We start from the raw sequence: 20452 nt of genomic DNA, 5'->3' as shown, positions 1-20452 counted from the left end.
CCTGAGATGAGGGCTCCTCCCTACAGGAAACACAATCACTTGACAGCTTGTTATAAGTTCCCACCTTTCCCCTTGATCCCCAGTATTGATTGCATTTCTCCCGAACACAGCAGCATGTTTTTGTTTAAAGACCGAATGACTCGGGAGGGTCTGATGGTCCCCTGTTGAGACAGGTTTTAGAAAAGCCTGGGAGGGCTGAACTAATCGGTAGGATTGTCCTCACAGGTCGCCCCAAGTTTGCACCAGCGCTCTGGCCGCAGGGAGTGCGCGCCATCGTTGTACGTGCATGAAACACCGCTGCCAGCCTCTCTTCATTGCTGGGAATCATCTAGCAAGAAGTACTACACTCCAAGTCTCACTCTGGTACATGGTCACATGAGCGGAGTGGAGATACAGAGCAAGGCAGTGGACAGGGTCGGCTCACTGTACTAGACCCACAAGCAGTACCAGCAGCCCAGGACCCAGCCAAACTCCTCATGGAACAGGAGGAAGGGAAGGTGACTACAACTGTGGGCAGATCCAGGTCGGGGCCCGGTGAGTTCAAACCCCCCTTGGAAAGGGAGGAGGGGAAGGGGGTGAGATCCAGGCCTCTAGGGGTCTGAATTCCTAGGCCAGCTAGAACAGGCTGGACTTCACCAATCGCCTTGCCCCCCCCAGTACAAGCCCGCAGTTAAGGGAAAGACAGAGTAAATTACATGTATGCTTTATCTCCTGGTTTACAGAATCCCCATTAAAAGCTGTCAGCTAGCCACCCCTGGCTTGTTTGGCCCTGGCTTTTCCCCATTCTCTTTGAAAAAGTTGGGTCCCAGGATAGGTGTGTGTATGCTGGTGCAGTGTGAGTCGCACAGCCTATCTTTGCAGCTCTTCAGATGGGACAACAACTTGGTGATTTGGCCGCTATTCTCCTCCTTCAATGTGACCTGAGGTTGAAAAAGCGAGCCCTGGAGAAAGAGGAGTAGAGACAATGAGTACTTCCCTTTGCCTTGGGAGCTTAGCAGCAGAATCCCTAATAACAGCCAGTTGGTTTTAGGGTGTTCATAGAGCTCCCTCAATCCAGGGTGCTACTATCCTTTCCCTTGTGTCTGGGAACAAATAGCTCAGAAGCTTCAGCTAGACCAATGTACACAGCTTCCTTGTGAATCGGATGCAGTGGTTATTGCAAAACTAGCTTACCAGCCTACCACTATAAGCCCTAATATAGTACATCAATATGGGTGAATCTAGTGAAGAGGTGTGATCTGTTAGACACAGTCTCTTACAGGCTGTTCCTGCCACTAAACATTCTTAAAGAGTTAGTGGGAAGGTTGTGAAGTGGTTTGTAGGAACCTGGAGATTCCAGGAATAACCAGTCCTGGTCAAAAAATGAACATTAGATAATCCAAATCTTAGGCCAGCTGCTATGAATCTAGCAGGTAGCTACACAATGGTGCATTTAGAGGTTACCCATAGGGTGGAGGGGAAGGGGGCACCCTTATGAACATCTCAATAAGTTCCAACCTATTATTTCCTCTTTTTACTGCTTTTCTATCTATAAGTGTGCAAGAGTTAATCAAGACCTCTTGTGCTTTGGGATACAGCCCACTTTTGAGCTGTACGAGAAACATAAAATTCTATCCTGCAACCCTTAATTGACTGGTTCCTGGTGCAAACCTCTTTGCTAAAGCTACATAAACTAGCCTGTATCTAGTGTAAAGTCCTACAGGTGTCTGATTTCCCTCCCAGGCTAATGCCCCGTACACACGATCCAAATATCGTCAGACATATCGTACAACTTTTCCTGCTTGCCGGTCGCATTGGGACCAGAATAGTAAAAAATACTCCCGAAAAAGCTCTTAAGACATCAATTGACTGCCCTGCTTGCGTATACCTGTGACCCCTCTAGCCACACCCACAGCATAGACGACCGAGAGTTGTCATTGTACACGCACGGTTGTTCTGACTCAAAATTCTTTCTGACTAGCAGGGCTTCCGTAGTACGTTAGTTCTTACGGAATAGCATGGTCATTCTGCCACAATGGCTCTTTGCATGCAAAAATCAAATCTAGCAGTTTCAATGATTGGAATAATGGCCATACGTAATGTGCTTAAACAGAAGAAAAAATCATGTAGAAAGACATGGACAAGAGTGGCTGCTCAACTGAGAAACATACTTGCATGTCATTGCTCAAGGATCTCAAGGAAAATAATCCAGAAGATTATAGAAACTACTTAAGAATGGATGATGAGTGCTTCCAAGAACTTTTAACGTTAGTAACACTGCATTTACAGAAGCAGGACGCTGTCATGCGAGAGGCTGTAAGTGTAACAAAGGCTCATAGCCATGTTACATTATTTGTCAACTGGACGCAATCTGCAGGACATGAAATTCACCATGGGAATATCTCCACAGGCACTTGGCGAAATCATCATAGAAACCTGCCAAGCTCTCGTCCTGACACTCAAGGATCAATATATCAAGGTACAGTGGCTTTTATTATATATGTATTTTCAGAATATCACATCAAATGTGTGTGTGTGTGTGTGTGTATGTATATATATATATATATATATATATATATATATATATATATATATATATATATATATATATATATATATATATATATATATATATATATATATATATATATATATATATCACACATGTCAAATCATATGCCAAATTGGCGACAATTGAAAGCAAGGCCACAATCCTAATTGTTGCGAGAACCACAATGTAGTGTTACACCAATTTCCAAAAGTTAAAACTGTACTGGGTTTGTCATCCTTGGGTGTGAGGAACATTTAATAACTATCTTTCCACATCATCATGTCATGTTTGGGTGCAATTGAAATGGCTATCTGGTCAGGAACCCAAACAAATGTCACTCAAATTACCCCTGAAGTCAGAGTGACATACAATAAAAAAATATCCTTACAATTTCAGCTCAACTAATAAGCACGCAGCATTTGTAAACCTTTACTTCAAAAAAAAAAAAATATATATATATATATATTTTTAGCATAGAGAAACATAATTATTGACTTTTATCTCTCCTTTTCCTCAGTTTCCAACCAATACAGCTGGATGGAGGTGGTGCAAAAATTTCATAAGCAATGGAATTTCCCGAATTTTGGTGGCGCAATAGATGGTAAACGCATCAGGATAGCACCACCCCCCAATTCCAGCTCTTTCTATTTTAATTATAAAGGTGTTTTTTTTGTTTGTTTTTTTTGTTTTGTTTTTAGCATTATGCTTCTAGCCATTGTGAATGCCAACTAAGAATTTTTATATGTAGACGTTGGAAAAAACGCCCACAGAATTAAGATGGTAGTGTGATAGAACACACTAGGTTCTACCAACTGCTTCAGAGTGAATCCTTGAATCTTCCACCCCCAAACAGAACTTTGGAAGGTCTAAACGCCACCTCCTCAAGCCCTTTCCAGTTAAGAACATGACCCCTGACCAGAGGATCTTCAATTATCGTTTATCAAGGGCATGGAGAGCTGTCGAAAATGCATTTGGTATAATGGCCAACCATTTTTGCATTTTCCAGACGACAATTACTCTGTCATTAGCAAAAATCGACACTCTAGTGCTTTGTTGCTGTGTATTACACAATTACTTGCGGAGACATGCACAGGGCTATATTAAAGCTATGTCGATGGAAAATCCTACTGACAGAGGAGCATCAACATCAACCCAACCAGTGCAAGATAACAATTAACACCACTGCCTCTTCCACATTCAAGGCTGCCAACTCAAAATGCCCGTCAATGCCGGCTGGATTATTTTAATAATTTTGTTGGTCGGGGGCAGTGTCATGGCAGAGTGACATGTGAAATCTTCTTCAACCAAAATCCTGTGTGATGTTGAAAGTATATCTATTATAATAATCTTTGTCAAGTGTATGCTTGCTATTTCGTTTTTATAGTACAAGTGTTAATATTTTAATAAATTGACACCTTCAGTATTCTTTTTCATGTAATATTGTATTAAGCTGCTATATAGTTTATAGTGCCACCTGTCAGTACCCACACAGTTCCACGAAAATGCCAGCAATCAATGCCCACCAGTGCCACCTATTGGTGTCCATCAGTGCCACGAAAATGCCAGCAATCAATGCCCACCAGTGCCACCTATTGGTGTCCATCAGTGCCACCTTATCAGATCCCATAAATGGTGCACATCAGTTCAGCATAACTGATGTACATAAATGATGGTGAAAATTGATTGGTTTGCCAAATTTATGAAAAAAACTAAGTTTGTTTAATTCCATGGATTATGGTATTTTAGTATTAAAATAAAATAAGTATCAAATACCACCGAAAGAAAACTCTAATTTTGTGTAATGTGAAAAATATAATTTAGGTACAGTGTTTGTTGTATGACCACGTTCTGGACAGGAGTGTGGTTTAGGTACCCACTAAGCAACATATACCAAAAAGCATTAACCACTTGACCACTGGGCACTTAAACCCCCCTTCCTAACCAGACCAATTTGCAGCTTTCGGTGCTCTCACACTTTGACAATTACCCAGTCATGCAACACTGTACCAATATGAAATGTTTGTCCTTTTTTTGCACACACAATTATTTTTTTTTTTATTATTATTTTTTTTTAGAAGTCCACCCAGAAAAACCCTGACCACACTGTAGCCGTCTTTCAGCTATGGCTCTGTCACCAAGTGGTTAAACCAAAAAAAAGGAAAACCATGTTTTATTACCATCAAACTCTATGGTTGTTAAAAAAAACACATTTCGTGCACATAGCCTACGAAGATACATCGCACAGTAGTGATGTCATAAGAGATGGCCGGGCTGATTGTTGCATGCGCGCAGTGCATGGTCGACTGGCCGTAGAAGGAGCGTTTGGGCAGGAAAGAACGCCGGTACCAAAGATAAGCTACCCCGAACTGAGGTAAAATTTTATGCCATAATAATTATTTTTAAATTAGATTGATGAAGGATGATATTAGTCTGATCTCATTCAATTTATTTTGCAGAAACCATGCCAGACAAGTTTACCTCACCAGATTTTCTACCCCAGTTCATTATGTACAATCAGCTGCCCTGTTTATGGAAAGTTATTTCAAAAGAATATTGTAATAGAGATGAGCATGAGGCCCTGACCAAACTTCTTGAACTCTGTAAAGTGGTGTGCCCGAATCCAACCATAGGTTATGTGAGAAATAAAATATCTAATATAAGGACTGTCTTTAACCACTTGCTTACTGGGCACTTAAACCCCCCTCCTGCCCAGACCAATTTTCAGCTTTCAGCGCTGATGCATTTTGAATGACAATTGCGCGGTCATACAACACTGTACCCAAATGAAATTTTTATCTTTTATAGAGCTTTCTTTTGGTGGTATGTAATTACAGCTGCGAGTTTTATTGTTTGCTAAACAAACAAAAAAAGATGCAAAATAAAAAATAAATAAAAAATCATGTTTAATAGTTTGTTATAAAATTTTGCAAACAGGTAATTTTTTGCCTTCATTGAAATGCGCTGAGGCTGCATTGGTGGCCACTGATGGGCTGCACTGGTGGGCACTGATGGGCTGCACTGGTGGGCTGCACTGATGGGCACAGATAAGATGGCATGGATAGGGGGCACTGGTGGGCACAGATAAGATGGCATGGGTAGGGGGCACTGGTGGGCACAGATAAGATGGCATGGATAGGTGGCACGGATGGGCACTGATGGGCACAGATAAGATGGCATGGATAGGTGGCACGGATGGGCACAGATAGGTACCACTGATGGGACTGCCAGGGCTCTGATAGGTGGCACTGATAGGTGGGACTGCCAGGGCTCTGATAGGTGGCACTGATGGCACTGTGGGCACTGATGGGTGGCACTGTGGGCACTGATGGGTGGCACTTTTTCCATATTTAGGTGGCACTGGCAGGTGGGCACTGGTGAGCTGGCTGAAGTCGCTCTCACGGCCGCCGGTGATCGTCTGACAGCGCGAGGAGGAAAAATAGCCGATTCACGGCTCTGTTGTGATCACTAGATGAGCTGTTATTGGCTGACGGCTGATCATGTGGTAAGGGGTCGGGATCAACCCTTAGCTCCGATCTGTGATCAGGCGAGTTTCATAGACTCGCTGATCACAGAGCACGCCGGCAAAGCAGGTCCGCGCTGTAGCTATCATTCAGCTATAGCACGGATCTCTAGAGGTTAAAAAAGCACTTAACAAGGTTCGTGAATCCCAGAAGTCTGGTGCAGGAACAGACGACATATATGTTCCACATCTCTGGCATTACGAAAGTCTACTTTCTCACAGACCAGGTGGATGCCAGAGCATCATTATGCACCCTTCCAGGAACATCCACTGCATCACTAGAGCCCCGGTCACAAGATGAGGATCAGGACAATATTAAGGATATCCCCATATCACAGGTTAGTGCATAATGTCCAATTTTACATATGTATATTATGTTTTCCTTGATAAAATAATAGTATAAACATAATGTGTTAGTGTGGACAACATACTAGCACATAATGTGCTACTTATCTGAAAACAAAGCACAAGCTGTTGGACATGCGCTCAGCTTTGGGATGTTCATGTGTGGACCGGTGGTGGTTTCTCAGTGCACGGGCGTTCCCAGGGGAGACTGCACATGTGGGTAGTGTATTATCTGTCCCACAAAAGAAAGGGAAACAAAAAAAATTTATATGTTTTCTCTCTTTTGTGGGACAGATAATTTGTTTGCATGTGTGGTCTTCTTTGGGGGTGTCTGTGCTGTGCGGTGGGAAATTATCGCTTGTTCGTGTGTGGACACCTGGAAGCTGAGTCCATGTACGGTAGCGAACAAGGAAACCAAAAGGCTTATTGGGTTCCATTACATGCGTGCTACTTTTAAGAGGTAAGTATCCCTATAGTAAGTCAGCAACTACAGTATATGCAGCGGTATCTTTTTTTTTTTTTTAGTTGGCACAGACACAACTCCACCATAATAGGGCAATGTGACTAAAATATATAACGTCGATACTATTGATGTACCATTAATACATTTTTGTCAAATGCAGGATCAACAAACCAATGAGGAGATTATAATGTCCAGGCCTGGTAGTACAACCCTCAGTAGGAGCAAAAAAAAGTAATCTTGAGACTTCTACTTGTTCATTCCTAAACAAGGCTGCATCTGCACTGCAGAGCAAGGCTGATGAATCTGATGGTTTTGGAGTCATGACTGCCAGCAAGCACAGGAGAATCGCAGATCAATAGGAGTTGGCAGAAATGCTTATATTGCAAGTGTTTTCGAAGGGGCTCAAAGGAGAACTGACCAGTAAGACAAAGTTGACAGAGGAACAACAGCCAATACCTTACAAACCCATGCATTATTCGCAACCACAGCCATCCAACCAGCAGGCAGCACAGTGGCAATATTCACCAGTTCAAGGCCACAGTTCTCAATGGTCCCAAGATTATACAAACCTTTAGGTGATTGAGTTGTTAGCACATGTTGTATTTTCTGTATTCTTTTATAAATTGTTAATAAGAGAGAATATATACATATTAGATGCCTTTTCTGTTTTTACGGTATGATGTAATAAATATTCAAATTCTTTAAAACATTTATAAAGTGGTTACAACACACATTTTTTATTTTGTGTAATAAAAATCAATAGTGCATTCTTTGTCTCCATCTCCCCCTCTCTCCAACAAAATTCAAGGACCATTGTTTTGGAATTAAATCCTACATTTTTTTATTGGCATATGTCAAGGAAATGGTCAATATAACCATTTTTTTTTGCATCATATAAAAATAAAATATGCATGTGAGAACTATAGTGCAATTTTACTCAAAGGTATTGTTACATAGCAAACATAATGACCAATTTGAGGTAGAGTAAAATACCCACTTAAATGTACCATAAAGTAACCACTTTAATTATAACGCCCCATACACACTATTGGATTTTATGCTGCTTATTGTCTTTAGAATTACCAAACCAATATAATGTCAAACATAGCCTCAGTTTGTGAACTGTTACTAGTTTACAATTGTATGTTATCAGGTAGGACTTTAGATTATATTGTTTTTGAAAATCCAAAGACAATAATATGCATAAAATAGAATAGTGAGTAGGGAAAGAGGAATTATAGGAAACTTGATGAATGATCTTGTGTGTAATGACTAGATGTAAAGGTACAATCTAATATTGTAGATTTGTAGAGGTAGTGATTGTATTATGGCAATATAGTGGAAGGCACACCATTATGCACCTTAGAAACTAGCCTACCTGTTTGGTGTAGTGCAATGATTGCGTACTTGGGCACCACAGACGCTCAAGAACTATATTTCCTACTATACTCATGTATATTGTAGCGTATATAAGCATCATGAAAAATAAAATGTGCCAAGGCTCGCCATCACTGGTGTAGGTTTTGTTGAACCTTTGGTGCATTAATCAGTGCAGATTGACACAAACGTGCAAATGAACAATGAATAAAACAGTCCTTTCACACGGAGCTGCCCCGAGCGTTGATGGTGAAATTCGCTATTTTTAGCAACGCTTTATCTTTAGTCCCTTTTCACACTGGGACAGGAGGTGGGCTGGCGGTGTAGCGTTGCTATGTTTAACCCTGACGCTAGTGTTAGAAAAAAGGGTTAAAAGTGAAACAGCGCATTGCAGCCGGTATGGCCACGCTGTCCCATTAATTTGAATGGGCAAGAGCAGTGGAGGAGCGGTAAACGCACCACTTCACCGCTGGTATGCTGCTAGCGGCATTTCTTTGGGCATCCTGCTGGCGCAATGCTCCAGTGTGAATGCCCTTGGGCTTTTGTACTGACGGGACGCTCGGAGGTCCTGCTGGCAGCATCTTTGGAGCTGCTGCAGTGGTGCTTTGCGGGCGATTTTAATGCTTTTTCGGACGCTAACGGTGGTTAAAACCGCCCCACTAGCAGCCGACCATACAGCGGTGCTAAAAATAGAGCTGCTTTAACGCTGACACCTGCACCACCCCAGTGTGAAAGGGGTCTAAAGGAAATCTTTTTAAACCATAAAATACTGAACAAATTTTGATGCACCTCGTTAACATTATAAAAAAACAAAACAAAGTGCAATAACGGGTTAAGACCTAGAACAGCTAAAATTTGTTCAACAGATCAATGAACTCTTTTAATTTATGCTGGAATGCAGCAGCTGTTTGTTTAATTTTCTCCAGTTCAGCATAGCACTTCAATATATCCATCTTGGAATGGGAAATTGTGGTACTGTCGAGGACATGATCTGAAAGGAATAATTACTAATATATTTATGACATATATATATATATATATATATATATATATATCTATATATATATATATATATATATATACTCAATCACATACATACATATTAACACTTGCATGTGCTGAACACAAGATTATTATTTTCCTATTTTGGGATTCCTTGATTTTCTTAATCTCCTTCTAATGCCGTGATATCAATCGATTCAAGATTAATGTTGCTTTTACTGGGGGAATGATCCCATACCTCCACCTCCAATCCTGAATCTTGATTGTGAAACTGCATGTCTTGTCCTTCATGTTGCTGGACGGATTGATTATCTGTAAATTGGAGACATGTAAAGAACATCATTGGAGTTTACTATACCATCTGTTTTTTCAAAAAGAAAATGCACATTAAATTGGTTTGCCAACCTTTGGATCTTAAATAATGTGGAGGGGATATTTCAATTATTTACTCTGCTTGCACTCTTTCCATAGATGGTTTCTTTTCTTACATCAGGGGACACTGAGCCATAGTAATAAGTATGTGGGTTATATCGGCGTATCTGGTGCTGGACACTGGCATGCCCCTTAAGGCGTGAACTTCCCCCATATATCCCCTCCTATTACTGGGAGTCCTCAGTTTTTTCACCAGTGTCTAAGGTGTTGGGCACCTGTAAGGATGTGTTGTACTGAGCTCCACGGGCAGTAATCCTTTGAGAGGCAGCCATCCTGACCGGATCCGTTCTGATGTCTCCGTAATGGACTAAATGAATGGTACCCGGGCCTCGTGATCCGAAGACACAAGGTTTTGCTTGCGAATGCTTTTAAAGCTGGGATTCAGTACTTTTTGGTAGTAAAGCCAATAAAAGTTTACTTGCAGGGTCTTCTTGAGTGTACCCCTGTTGCTGAAGGTTTCCTTTCAAGGTCTCGGCGTCTACCGTGAAGGGCGAAGATTTTTTTGTTTGTTTTTTTGTTTTTTTTTATCTCTGACAAACCCTGCTGTGAGGAAAGGTAGGGGAGATTTTCTCAGGAATCACTCCTTCCATGTATTGTCATGTTATATCTGTGTCACCACTGGAGGCTGTATTGAGCATTCACCATTCTGATGCTGGAAACAGCAGAAGCTCCACTCTCCTCTCCGTTCAAGCCAGCTCAGACCCTCAGGTATTGAAGGGGGGTTCTGATCACTTCCTGGGCCCCCAGATTGGTGTTTTTTTTTTTTGATCCTTTTAATGCCAGCCAGTTGCCGCTCGTCAGCTGGAGGATTTACCCCCTCCATTCGCCATGATGCCGGCGCTCACACACTTCACTGTTGAAAGAGGAAGGGGGGGCGGTTTCACGCGCGGGGCCGTGGCTAAACTGCGTCAGACACTGGCCACACGTGGAGGAAGTAATTTAAGCTATACAGGAAAAGCTGCAGTCTGGCGGTGGAGGTGACACAGGCATCTCCATTTTGTTTGACAACATTGTACTGTATAGCTAGGACTAATAGCAGCTTTTGTACTGTACTATAGCCTAGCAAGTGAAACATTCTTTTGCTGGTACTGCCTCTGCTTGGTACTGTAAGCTTTGAGTGACAAAGGGATACAACAAACTAAAAACCCTTCCAAAAGAATGTCTTCCTCCCCTGAGAGGTAAAAAGAAAAATACGTGCAGTCAAATTTGTCGTCAAGGGTAGAACACTTCTGTCCCTGTGTATTTCATACAAACAGGTTTTTTCTTCTACCATTTAAAAGATGTCTCCCCATAGTAGGACTAAACATAGCAGATTCCCATCTAGTCCTCTGGGCCCTTTTGTTGAGGTGCAGGAGGCTGGGGTTCAGGTAAATCTTCCCAAATATTGGACAATACTTATTTTTCCTCTTTGGAGTCTCCTAACAGGGAGGGAGTAGCCGCACAGGTCAGGTTTGTCTACTCCCTTACTTAACCCTTTTCTTGCCTGCAGCGCAGGCTCTTGAGGTATCTACCTTTTTAATAGGGTTGATTTGAAACTCCCCCACCTGCGGTTCCAGCTATTAATGCTGCAATCACCTCAGCGAGCAGAGTCTCACATGTCCAGTGGAAAATGCACTGATGTTAAAGGATCCAGCAAGTTGAGGTTGGATATTCCTTTTAAAGATGAGATGTTGTTTGCCGTTCTGGCTGGAATTGGAGTAGCTCAGTCCATTAACCCTTTAAAGCCTGCTCCACTATTTTGATGGAGCACATTTTGAGTCACGCCAATGCATTAGAATATGAACTCCAAGGGGTTAAGGAACTGGTGTGAATTACCTGAAAGTTCTGCCTGATCAGCAGGCCTGGCAAGGGGCTGGTGTATTTGACGCACTGTGTCTCAGAGGCTATGGCTTATACGTGGATTAGTGCATTTTTGTAGAGGTCTGCGGCTGAAATATTAATCAGCCGAAGCACCAGGTGGAAACCCTTAGCCAGTCTGTGTCCCTTCCTAGGGCACCTCCTATAGCCAGGTTAAGGGCTCAAGGCATAATGGTCATAACCCATTAAAAGGATCTACTTTTAATAGATCATTCAGTCTCAGGTCTAAAGCCAGAGTCTGATCTCAGCTATAGATATCTGAAATCTCTAGGTTGGATGTTCAGCCTAGGAAGATTCTCCTTAAAACCTTCAAGGAGGTTACTTGGGGGCTGGTTATAGATAAAACAGAGAAGAAGGTATTCTTATCAGGATAAAGGAAAATTCCTTCATTCAGCTGTAGGAGATTTTTAGGGGAAATGGTGGCCTCCTTCAGGGCCGTGCCTTACACGCAGTTATATTCAAAGATTGCTTCCAGACACCATCCTGTCGCTCTGGATTAAAGAAGATTTAGGCCTTGTTTGTTTCCAATATGCTTGGCTCTCAACCTAGGTCAGAGCCTAAATTGGGGGTTATCCAGCAGGACGGAAAAATCTTTATCCTGCAAGGTGTTAACAGATGCCAGCCTTCTAGGCTGGGGAGTAGCCCTGGGAGAAGATTCTGTTCAGGGGAGATCGTCCAGGTTAGAGGACCTTGCCTATTAACTTTGGAATTTTCAGGCAGTACATCTGGCCATAGAATCTTGGCGATCAGACTACGGGACTGTCCTGACAGCATTCGGTCGGACAGGGCCACGGCGATGGCTTACATCGATCACCAGGGGAGGCACGAGAAGTCATGCAGCCCAAAAAGAGGTGACTAATGTTCTAGCTTTGGCAGAACACAACACTCCTTGCCTTTCGGCAATTTTAATATTTCAGGCATACTACTTGAAACGGCAACAATTATTTCCAGGAGAATGATCTCTTCACCCCGACATCTTTCTAGCAGTATGTCAGATGGGATACTCCGGACATGGACCTATTCACATCCAGATTCATTAATAAGGTCGACAACTTTGACAAACAAGGGGTCCGCAAGCAGATGGAACAGATGCATTGGTCTTCCCAAGGGATCAGTTTTCACTGATCTATGCATTTCCTCCAGCTCTGCTACTTCTGCACCTTCTCTGCAGGATTAAGCAGCAACAAGAGGAGGTGATTCTGGTGGCCCCAGCCAGGTCCAAGGAGATCTTAATTTATTGCAATCATAATGATGACAGTAGGAGTGCTTTGGACTCTGCCATTATAGCCAGACCTTCTTGTACAGGGTCCGGTATTTCATCCTACCTTACGGACAAGGAGTTTAACAGGTTTGACTGTTGAATCCCACTCTATAAAAGATTGTGGGTGATCTCCTTCAGTAATGTTTACTTTGCCTAATGCCAGGAAGCCGGCTTCCAGAATCACTTACTATAGAATCTGGAAGGCATAGGTCTCTTGGTATGGATCCAGGGGTTGGAACCACAGGAAGTATGTCAATAGGCAGGATCTGAAATTAAGCTGACTTTGATCAAGAGCCAGATCTATGCCGCGTCAATGTCTTTTCCTACGGCCTCTTCCCACTCTTGGTGCATAGCTTATGCAAGAGGTAACAGTTTATTCCCCTTATCAAGGCACCTCTAAATCCTTAGGATTTAAAATTGGTCTGATCGACTTTGTTAAATCAGCAGTTTGAACCTTCTAAGAAATTCTCTTGGTTCTTTGACAAGAAAGATGATCTTTTTTTCTTGCCATTTTTTCTGCTAGAAGAGTATTGAAACGAACGGCTCTGTCTTGTAAGAGCCCTATTTCATCATGCAAAAGGATGAGGTGTTTTTTTTTTTTTTTTCCTCATCCTGAATTCTTACCAAAAAGTGGTAACAGGTTTTCATTTAAACTAAGATATTATTCTTCCTCCTTTCTCCCCAGAAGCCTTAATCTGGGGAAGAGAAAGCACTACAGTCTCTTGATGTAGTAAGAGCGATTAGAACCTATTTCAGGGCGACCTCTCAGGTTTGCAAAACACAGGTTTTGTTTGTACTGCCAGAAGGTCCAAGATATGGATTGCTATTTGACATCCCACATAGTAAGTACTATGGCTCTGTGTCCGCTGATGTAAAAAAAGGTGGGATTTTTATGGCAGCTTGCCTGTGAGATCCTTCTCTTTGTACATCAGGGGACACAGTGGTCCCTCCCTTCTTATTCTTATACACTTGTATTGCTTGGCTACAAAATTGAGGACTCCCAGTAATGGGAGGGGTTATATAGGGGAAGTTCACGCCTTAAGGGGCGTGCCAGTGTCCAGCTCCTGATACGCCACTATAACCCACATAGTTATTACAATAGCTCTGTGTCCCCTGATGTATTTCAAGTAAAAGGATTTTACAGGTAAGCTGTTTTAAAATTCCTATTATAACAAAAGTCTAAGCTACACTTTCTTAACCACTTCCCGACCAGCGCACGACGATGTACGTCGACAGAATGGCACGGGCAGGCATATTTGCGTACTGGTCGGGACCCCCGTGAGTCCGGTCGCGGGACCCGCGGACTCGATCGCCGCGGGCATCCCCACGATCGTCTCACAGAGCGGCCGAATAGAGGAAATGCTGTATAAACAACATTTCTCCATTATGCCTAGCAACTAGTGACGCTGATCTCTGCTCCATGTGATTGGAGCAGAGATCAGTGTACACTAAATGAAAGCCCAACCCCCCCACAGTTAGTAACACACCCCTAGGAACACTTAACCCCTACACTGCCACCCACTGGTTAACCCTTTCACTGCCAGTGTCATTTACACAGGAATCACTGCATTTATATAGCAGTGATTACTGTATGAATGACAATGGTCCCAAAAATGTCCGATGGGTCCCCCACAATGTCGCAGTCACAATAAAAATCGCAGATCGCCGCCATTACTAGTAAAAAAAAAAATTATAAAAAATTTATAAAAATGCTATAAAACTATCCCTATTTTGTAAACGCTATAACTTTTGCGCAAACCAATCAATAATCGCTTATTGCGATTTTTTTTACCAAAAATATGTAGAAGAATACGTATCGGCCTAAACTGAGGGGAAAAAAATGTTTTTTTTAATATATTTTTGGGGGATATTTATTATAACAAAAAGTAAAAATTAATGCGTTTTTTCAAAATTGTCGCTCTATTTTATAGCGCAAAAAATAAAAACCGCAGGGGTGATCAAATACCACCAAAAGAAAGCTCTATTTGTGGGAAAAAAAGGACGTCAATTTTGTTTGGGAGCCACGTCGCACGACCGCGCAATTGTCAGTTAAATCGACGCAGTGCCGAATCGCAAAAAGTGGTCTGGTCTTTGACCAGCAAAATGGTCCGGTCTGCAAGTGGTTAAAATATGTTTGCAACACAATGATATAAAGAAAATAATTTTTCAATAAACTCAATAACCTCCCCACCCCACAAATACAAACACCCCAACTTTAAAAGTTAATATTGCTTAACGGGGTGTGGCGGTAGTTTCTACAACCACCACATTGTGTGGAATCATGCAATTTTCACAGCATGTTATTGGAAGCGCTGCCCACACTGTTGGTGCTACATAAATCAGGTGTAATATTCTAATTATCTCATGTGCAACAATCACCTATACACAATACATTACAGTGGTTGTAAAGGTTTGTGTTTTTTTTTTTTTTTTCACCTTAATGCATCCTATACATTAAGGTAGAAAGACTACGATCAGTGACCAGCCCATAGACCCACCTTTTTACTTACCTGCACCCTTGCACTACTCCCACAGGGACACACTGTTTCTCAGCTAGGGGGTACAAAAGGTGTTCAAAGGCTAGATTGATAGCAGTGCAGCCACTGGCTCCAACTGTTAATCAAATTCAGTGACAGGGCTGCTGGGGGGAGGGGCACAGTCCTGCATTCGGTTTCTCTGGACTTGGGAACATCCCTGCAAGGTAACCCCCTGTAAGTGTGCTTCTCCCAGGGTGATATCTGATGCTGGGAAGAGCAGAGAGCTGCTGAGCAGCACCAGAAGATGAGGATCGGGGACACTCTGTGCAAAGTAGCTTCACCGTGGAGCATGTTTGTTTTTAATATACAATTTTAACTGTCACTTTAAACAGAATTTGGTTGTTTGCACATAACTGTGGAATGCTGCAGTGATTGCTCATTGTAATCTCCTGCGGTGCTTGCAAAATCTATTTTTGTTGATATTTTTTGTATTTTTTCCTGAAATTAATCCAAATAAATGCATTGTAAAATGCATTTAAAATATGACAATATAAATTTGTGGGAAATTATTAAAATAAAATATATTACTTTTTTTTGATGATCTGATGAATCTTTTGGAGTTGCTAGTGTTCTCTGTTTTAGATCAGACCATCATTTGCGCAGTTGATGTTTGGACCGCAGGATTCCATACTTATTTATATCTTCAATTACTTTATCCAGTATGCGATCCTTACATGCATTCGGTTTGTTGTAGTTCTTTAGCTTCCCATCGTAATCATAAGTTTCAAACAACCTCACAAGCTCCACCATTTCTCCTATACTCATGGCTGTTACCTTTGTTTTGCCTGCATTATTCTTCTTTTGCCCAGGCATGCTCTCCTCTGCTTCCTCCATGCTGTCATGGCACTGTCTGTAGGTCCTATTCTTCTTTTGCCCCGGCATGCTCTCCTCTGCTCCCTCCATGCTTTAATGGTGCTGTGTAGGCAGACTGCATTGCGTGATCACGGGGCAAAGAGGGCCGGAGCTTACGTCACATGTGCAGAGACTCGCAATTACACAGGATCGTTCGCAGGATGTTCTTTAGGTACTTTCATTCCATGCATGTGTTTCTTCCGTCTTGTTTAATTTTCCGGGTCATTAGCAGCTTCCGATAATGCGCAATCGTTCGCTTACAAGTTTTTCCAGACGATTGCTGTACACATTGCACAATTATCATTTGTTCCACTGACGTACGAGAAAAATTACGGAGCTTGCTCCGCCGATATTTCTCATTTGCACAGTCTGAATCGAGTGTCGAAAGTGGTTTACACATGATCCGAAAACCGTTCGATCCTTCCTCGGATGGCCGTTTTCTGACAATATTCGGATCGTGTTTACAGGGCATAAGATTGTGATCATCTCTTCCTGAGAATTACTTAATTGATCTTTTGGGTCTGTGCTTGTTTAAGACCTTAGATGCTTGGACTTGCTCCCAGCTGTGTGTGCTAGCTACATCTACTCAGACTTATGCAGCAGGGTAACAACTACCACTACTGTGGTATAGTCTCAGACCTCCATTATTTGGAACTACCATGCTCCTTCATTGGTGGGTGAAGGATTTAGTATCAGGAGTTCAGGCTATGCCTAGGATAGATTGTTGGACCACACATCAGAAATGCACACCATGGGAAGTTGTTTTGTGTCTTTTCGGTTATATAACTATCTTATGGCTCAATAGAAATGCATAATATAGATTATGCGACTATACACTGTTGCTTATCAGAAATGCATAACATTGAATTGTTAGTGACGCTTCTCTTATATAACCGTACACTATTTCTAATCAGAAAGGTACAACATGGAATTGTAAGCAACATTTTTGTTATACAACTGTACAAGGTTGCTATTCATAAACGCACAGCAGTTTCTGCTAGTGACATTTCTTTTGGCTATATGACCGTGCAGTGTTGCTAATTTCTGTACATCAGAAAATGCAATAGTGAAGGCTGGGTGTGTCTTCCTGTTTTTGTATTCCATATAAAGCTTGGGCTGGCTACCCTTCAGACATACAAGATTTATGGCCTGTATAGCTGTGATATTATAATTATTCTAGACCTTATTTTCCATGCACATGTAAGGAACCGATGTTCTGACTGCAAAAAAATAAAAAATTCAGTCCTTTACATTCAGGCATGCCAGAAGCATTTCCTAGGCTTGAACCCAGGAGGACACTGGAAGAAGGACATAATCACCTGTCATGATTTTTTTTTTTTTTTTAGTAAGAACTATGGAGTACTATGGTTTGAAGATGCAGCCTCAGAACTTTTCTGACCTGTTTACCCGACCCGTTTTACAGCGTTTTACCGGGGTTTACAGCTCGGCAGATTTCCTTCATGTCACCCCCTTTGACGAACTAAATGTAGCTAGTCAATATTCGTCTTTTACTATAGATTTAATTCCCTGTAGTAGGGATCTGCTTCATTTAACACGCATTGGTACCAAAAGGCACCCATTGGTGCTTGGAGGGGATTATGGTCTCAGACACCTGATATTTATGAAATGGTTACTATCAGTTATTACCAGGCTCCATCCTTCTTAAATTTAATGCATCTACCCACAGGGCTATAAGGAGTCTGGGGATATAGAACACTCACATCTGACATGTCAGCATTCAGATGGGAAGAGAACCAGAAATTGGGTATGCTTGGTTACATACCTTGCCAGTCCTCTGAGCCCAGGGAATAGGCTTCCCTTAATATATTATCCTTTAGTGGGTTTTTGCCTTTTTACCATGGCTATGGCAAATAAATAAAAAGGGGACATGCAAGAATTGTCTGTCAGGGAGCCTTTTTATAAGTTGTTCTGTCAGACTAATGATTTAAAACCAGATGTTTTTTGACCAAGTAGTTCCGTGTTTCACAGATCAAGTTTCTGTTTAGTCTTTTTAGTGGTCTTATGCAGCAGTTACAAACATTACAGACCACAATTGCTAGAAGGTTGACGCAGTTAATTTTTTCTAACTTGCAAAAATCACAGGCTCTCAGATTTTCTTTTTAAGAGGCCATGCCACCTAGATTCTGCTTCCGAAGAGAAGGCAGGGTGACATAGGTGGAGCAATCTGGCAGATCATTTACATGATCCAGCTAGTATACCTTCATCACGCACTAAGGAGTGGAGGTAAAAAATTCAAGTCCAAAGCCTGGCATTTGGCACAAAGGCCTTGCAGGAGTCCCACCCTAAAGTAGGCCTGGGGTTCCTTGATTATCCTCTCAAGTGTGCCGTCCTGGAAAGTGATGGGAGAAAACCTATGTTAGACTTGCCGGGAACAGTATTTCTACAAACCTTCCAGGATGGCAGCCTTACATCCCCGCCCTATGTGAAGGGAAAGATGAGCTAAAAACACTAGGTGCTAAGTACTTATGTGGAGTGATGCTCCTTGTGAACCAGTTCAGTATTACTTTATTACATAATAAAGGGGATCAAGGGGAAGGGTGGCGACTTATAACAAGCTGTCAAGTGATTGTGTTTCCTGTAGGGAGGAGCCCTCATCTCTCAGGTGTGCCGCCCTGGAAGGTTTGTAGAAATACCATTAATGGTAAGTCTAACAGGTTTTTATCTTAATGCATTCTGTGCATTAAGATAAAATAAATCCATCTGTGTGTAGTAGAGCTGGACGATTCTGGCTAAAATGAGAATCATTTTTCTTTTTTGGCTTCGAAGATAGATCACGATTATCGTGGCGTATCATCTTTCACATTTAAAAAAAAAAAAAATTGTGCTAACTTTACTGTTTCAGTTTTTATTTTTTATTTATTGAAGTGTATTTTTTCCCCAAAAAATGCACTTGAAACACTGCTGGGCAAATAGTGTGACATAAAATATTGCAGCAATTGTCATTTTACTCCCTAGTGTCACTGCTAAAATTATTTGTGTGTGTATATGTGTGTATATATATATATATGTATGTGTATATGTATATGTGTGTGTGTATATATGTGTATGTGTATATATAGTGGGGGGGGGGGGTGTTCCAAGTAATTTTCTAGCAAAAAATATGTATTTTAACTTTAAAGTGGTGTTCAGCACACAAACTTAAAATTACTTAAAATTTTGGAATTTTTATTTTAACTCGCCTCTAAATGCCTGTTAGTCGGTCTCATTCAGTGCCTGGGCTCCTGATGTCTCTTCCCCTCGGTGCAGGAAGGGCTCGGCTCCGCCCCCTCACTCCTGTCAGTCATCTGGGACAGGTCCCAGATGACTGCGCAGTGGGTGCCCGGCTGTGGCTTCACACAGTTGCAGTGCCGGCGCCGCTGAGAGGAGGTGGGGGGGAGAGCGGGGCTTCGTTCCCCCGTATCGCTGTACCCTGGGACAGGTAAGAATCCGTTTATTAAAAGTAAGCAGCTGCAGTATTTGTAGCTGCCGACTTGTATTTATTATTTTTTTAGGGAAACTCCTCTTTAAGAAGTGTCAGAAAAAGATTGAGACTTTAAGTGATTTAACTTCCTGAATTTACACGTGGTTGAAAGCTTGGCAGACTGCCCAGATTTGTTTACACAAGAAGTTCTATCCCTTTGCTCTAAGAAGTAAGCATTACAATGTTTCAAGTTTTAAACTTGGCAGGCTGCCCGGGATGCTTTCTTTTGACAGCTGAGTGAGCAGATAATCTCTCCACTTGTTTATCTGAAAGAATCGCCTCCTCTCAGCAGGAGAGATCGTCGGGGGGGGGGGGGGGGGGGCAGGGGGTGGATCAAGATCGTGATTTTTTTTTTTTACTTTAAATCGTGCAGCTCTAGCATTTAGCTGCACCCCTTAAGGGCCTACCTGAGCCCCTTCTCTCTTCAGCGATGTCCACTGTACCCTCAGCCATCCAGGACACTCCTGATTGGCTGAGGCAGAGCAGCGGCACCATTGGCTCCAGTGGCTGTCAGTCAGCCAATCAGGGGAGAGAGGGGGCGGGGCCAGGTCAGCTCAGGGCCTCTGCTGGTTGACGGGCACTCAAAGGAGGGAGAGACATGGAGCAGAGGGACCTGAGAATAGGAGGATCCAGGCTGCTCTGTGCAAAACCAACTGCACAGAGGCGGTAAGTATACCATGTTAACAAAAAATAAAAAAATAAATGTTCCATTATTGAATGTTAAACAGCACAGTGCTTGTTCTGTGTAATTTGGCCCTCTGTAACAGCTAAAAAACCTGGCTGATCTTGCCTGCC

The 20452-nt window shown here is 42.2% G+C and overlaps 2 protein-coding genes across 5 annotated transcripts in view; one reads left to right on the top strand and one right to left on the bottom strand.

Annotated features, from left to right (window-relative positions):
• The window catches only part of NUSAP1 (nucleolar and spindle associated protein 1), a 440771-nt gene that overhangs the window by 302830 nt on the left and 117489 nt on the right, over window positions 1–20452 (top strand). The gene's annotated exons all lie outside the window — the stretch shown is intronic.
• The window catches only part of NDUFAF1 (NADH:ubiquinone oxidoreductase complex assembly factor 1), a 437923-nt gene continuing 426815 nt past the window's right edge, over window positions 9345–20452 (bottom strand). Inside the window, exon 5 of the mRNA XM_077465058.1 lies at window positions 9345–9549. Within this exon, the coding sequence (XP_077321184.1) occupies window positions 9412–9549 (138 nt within the window). The 3' untranslated portion in view covers window positions 9345–9411. The remainder of the gene's footprint in view (window positions 9550–20452) is intronic.

Source organism: Lithobates pipiens, unplaced genomic scaffold (assembly GCF_037356315.1).
Source record: "Lithobates pipiens isolate NorthernLeopardFrog02 unplaced genomic scaffold, aLitPip1_a1.2 Scaffold_30, whole genome shotgun sequence".
Taxonomy (NCBI): Eukaryota; Metazoa; Chordata; class Amphibia; order Anura; family Ranidae; genus Lithobates; species Lithobates pipiens.
Note: the sequence above shows the minus strand (reverse complement) of the source record. Positions and strands in the feature narration are given on the sequence as shown.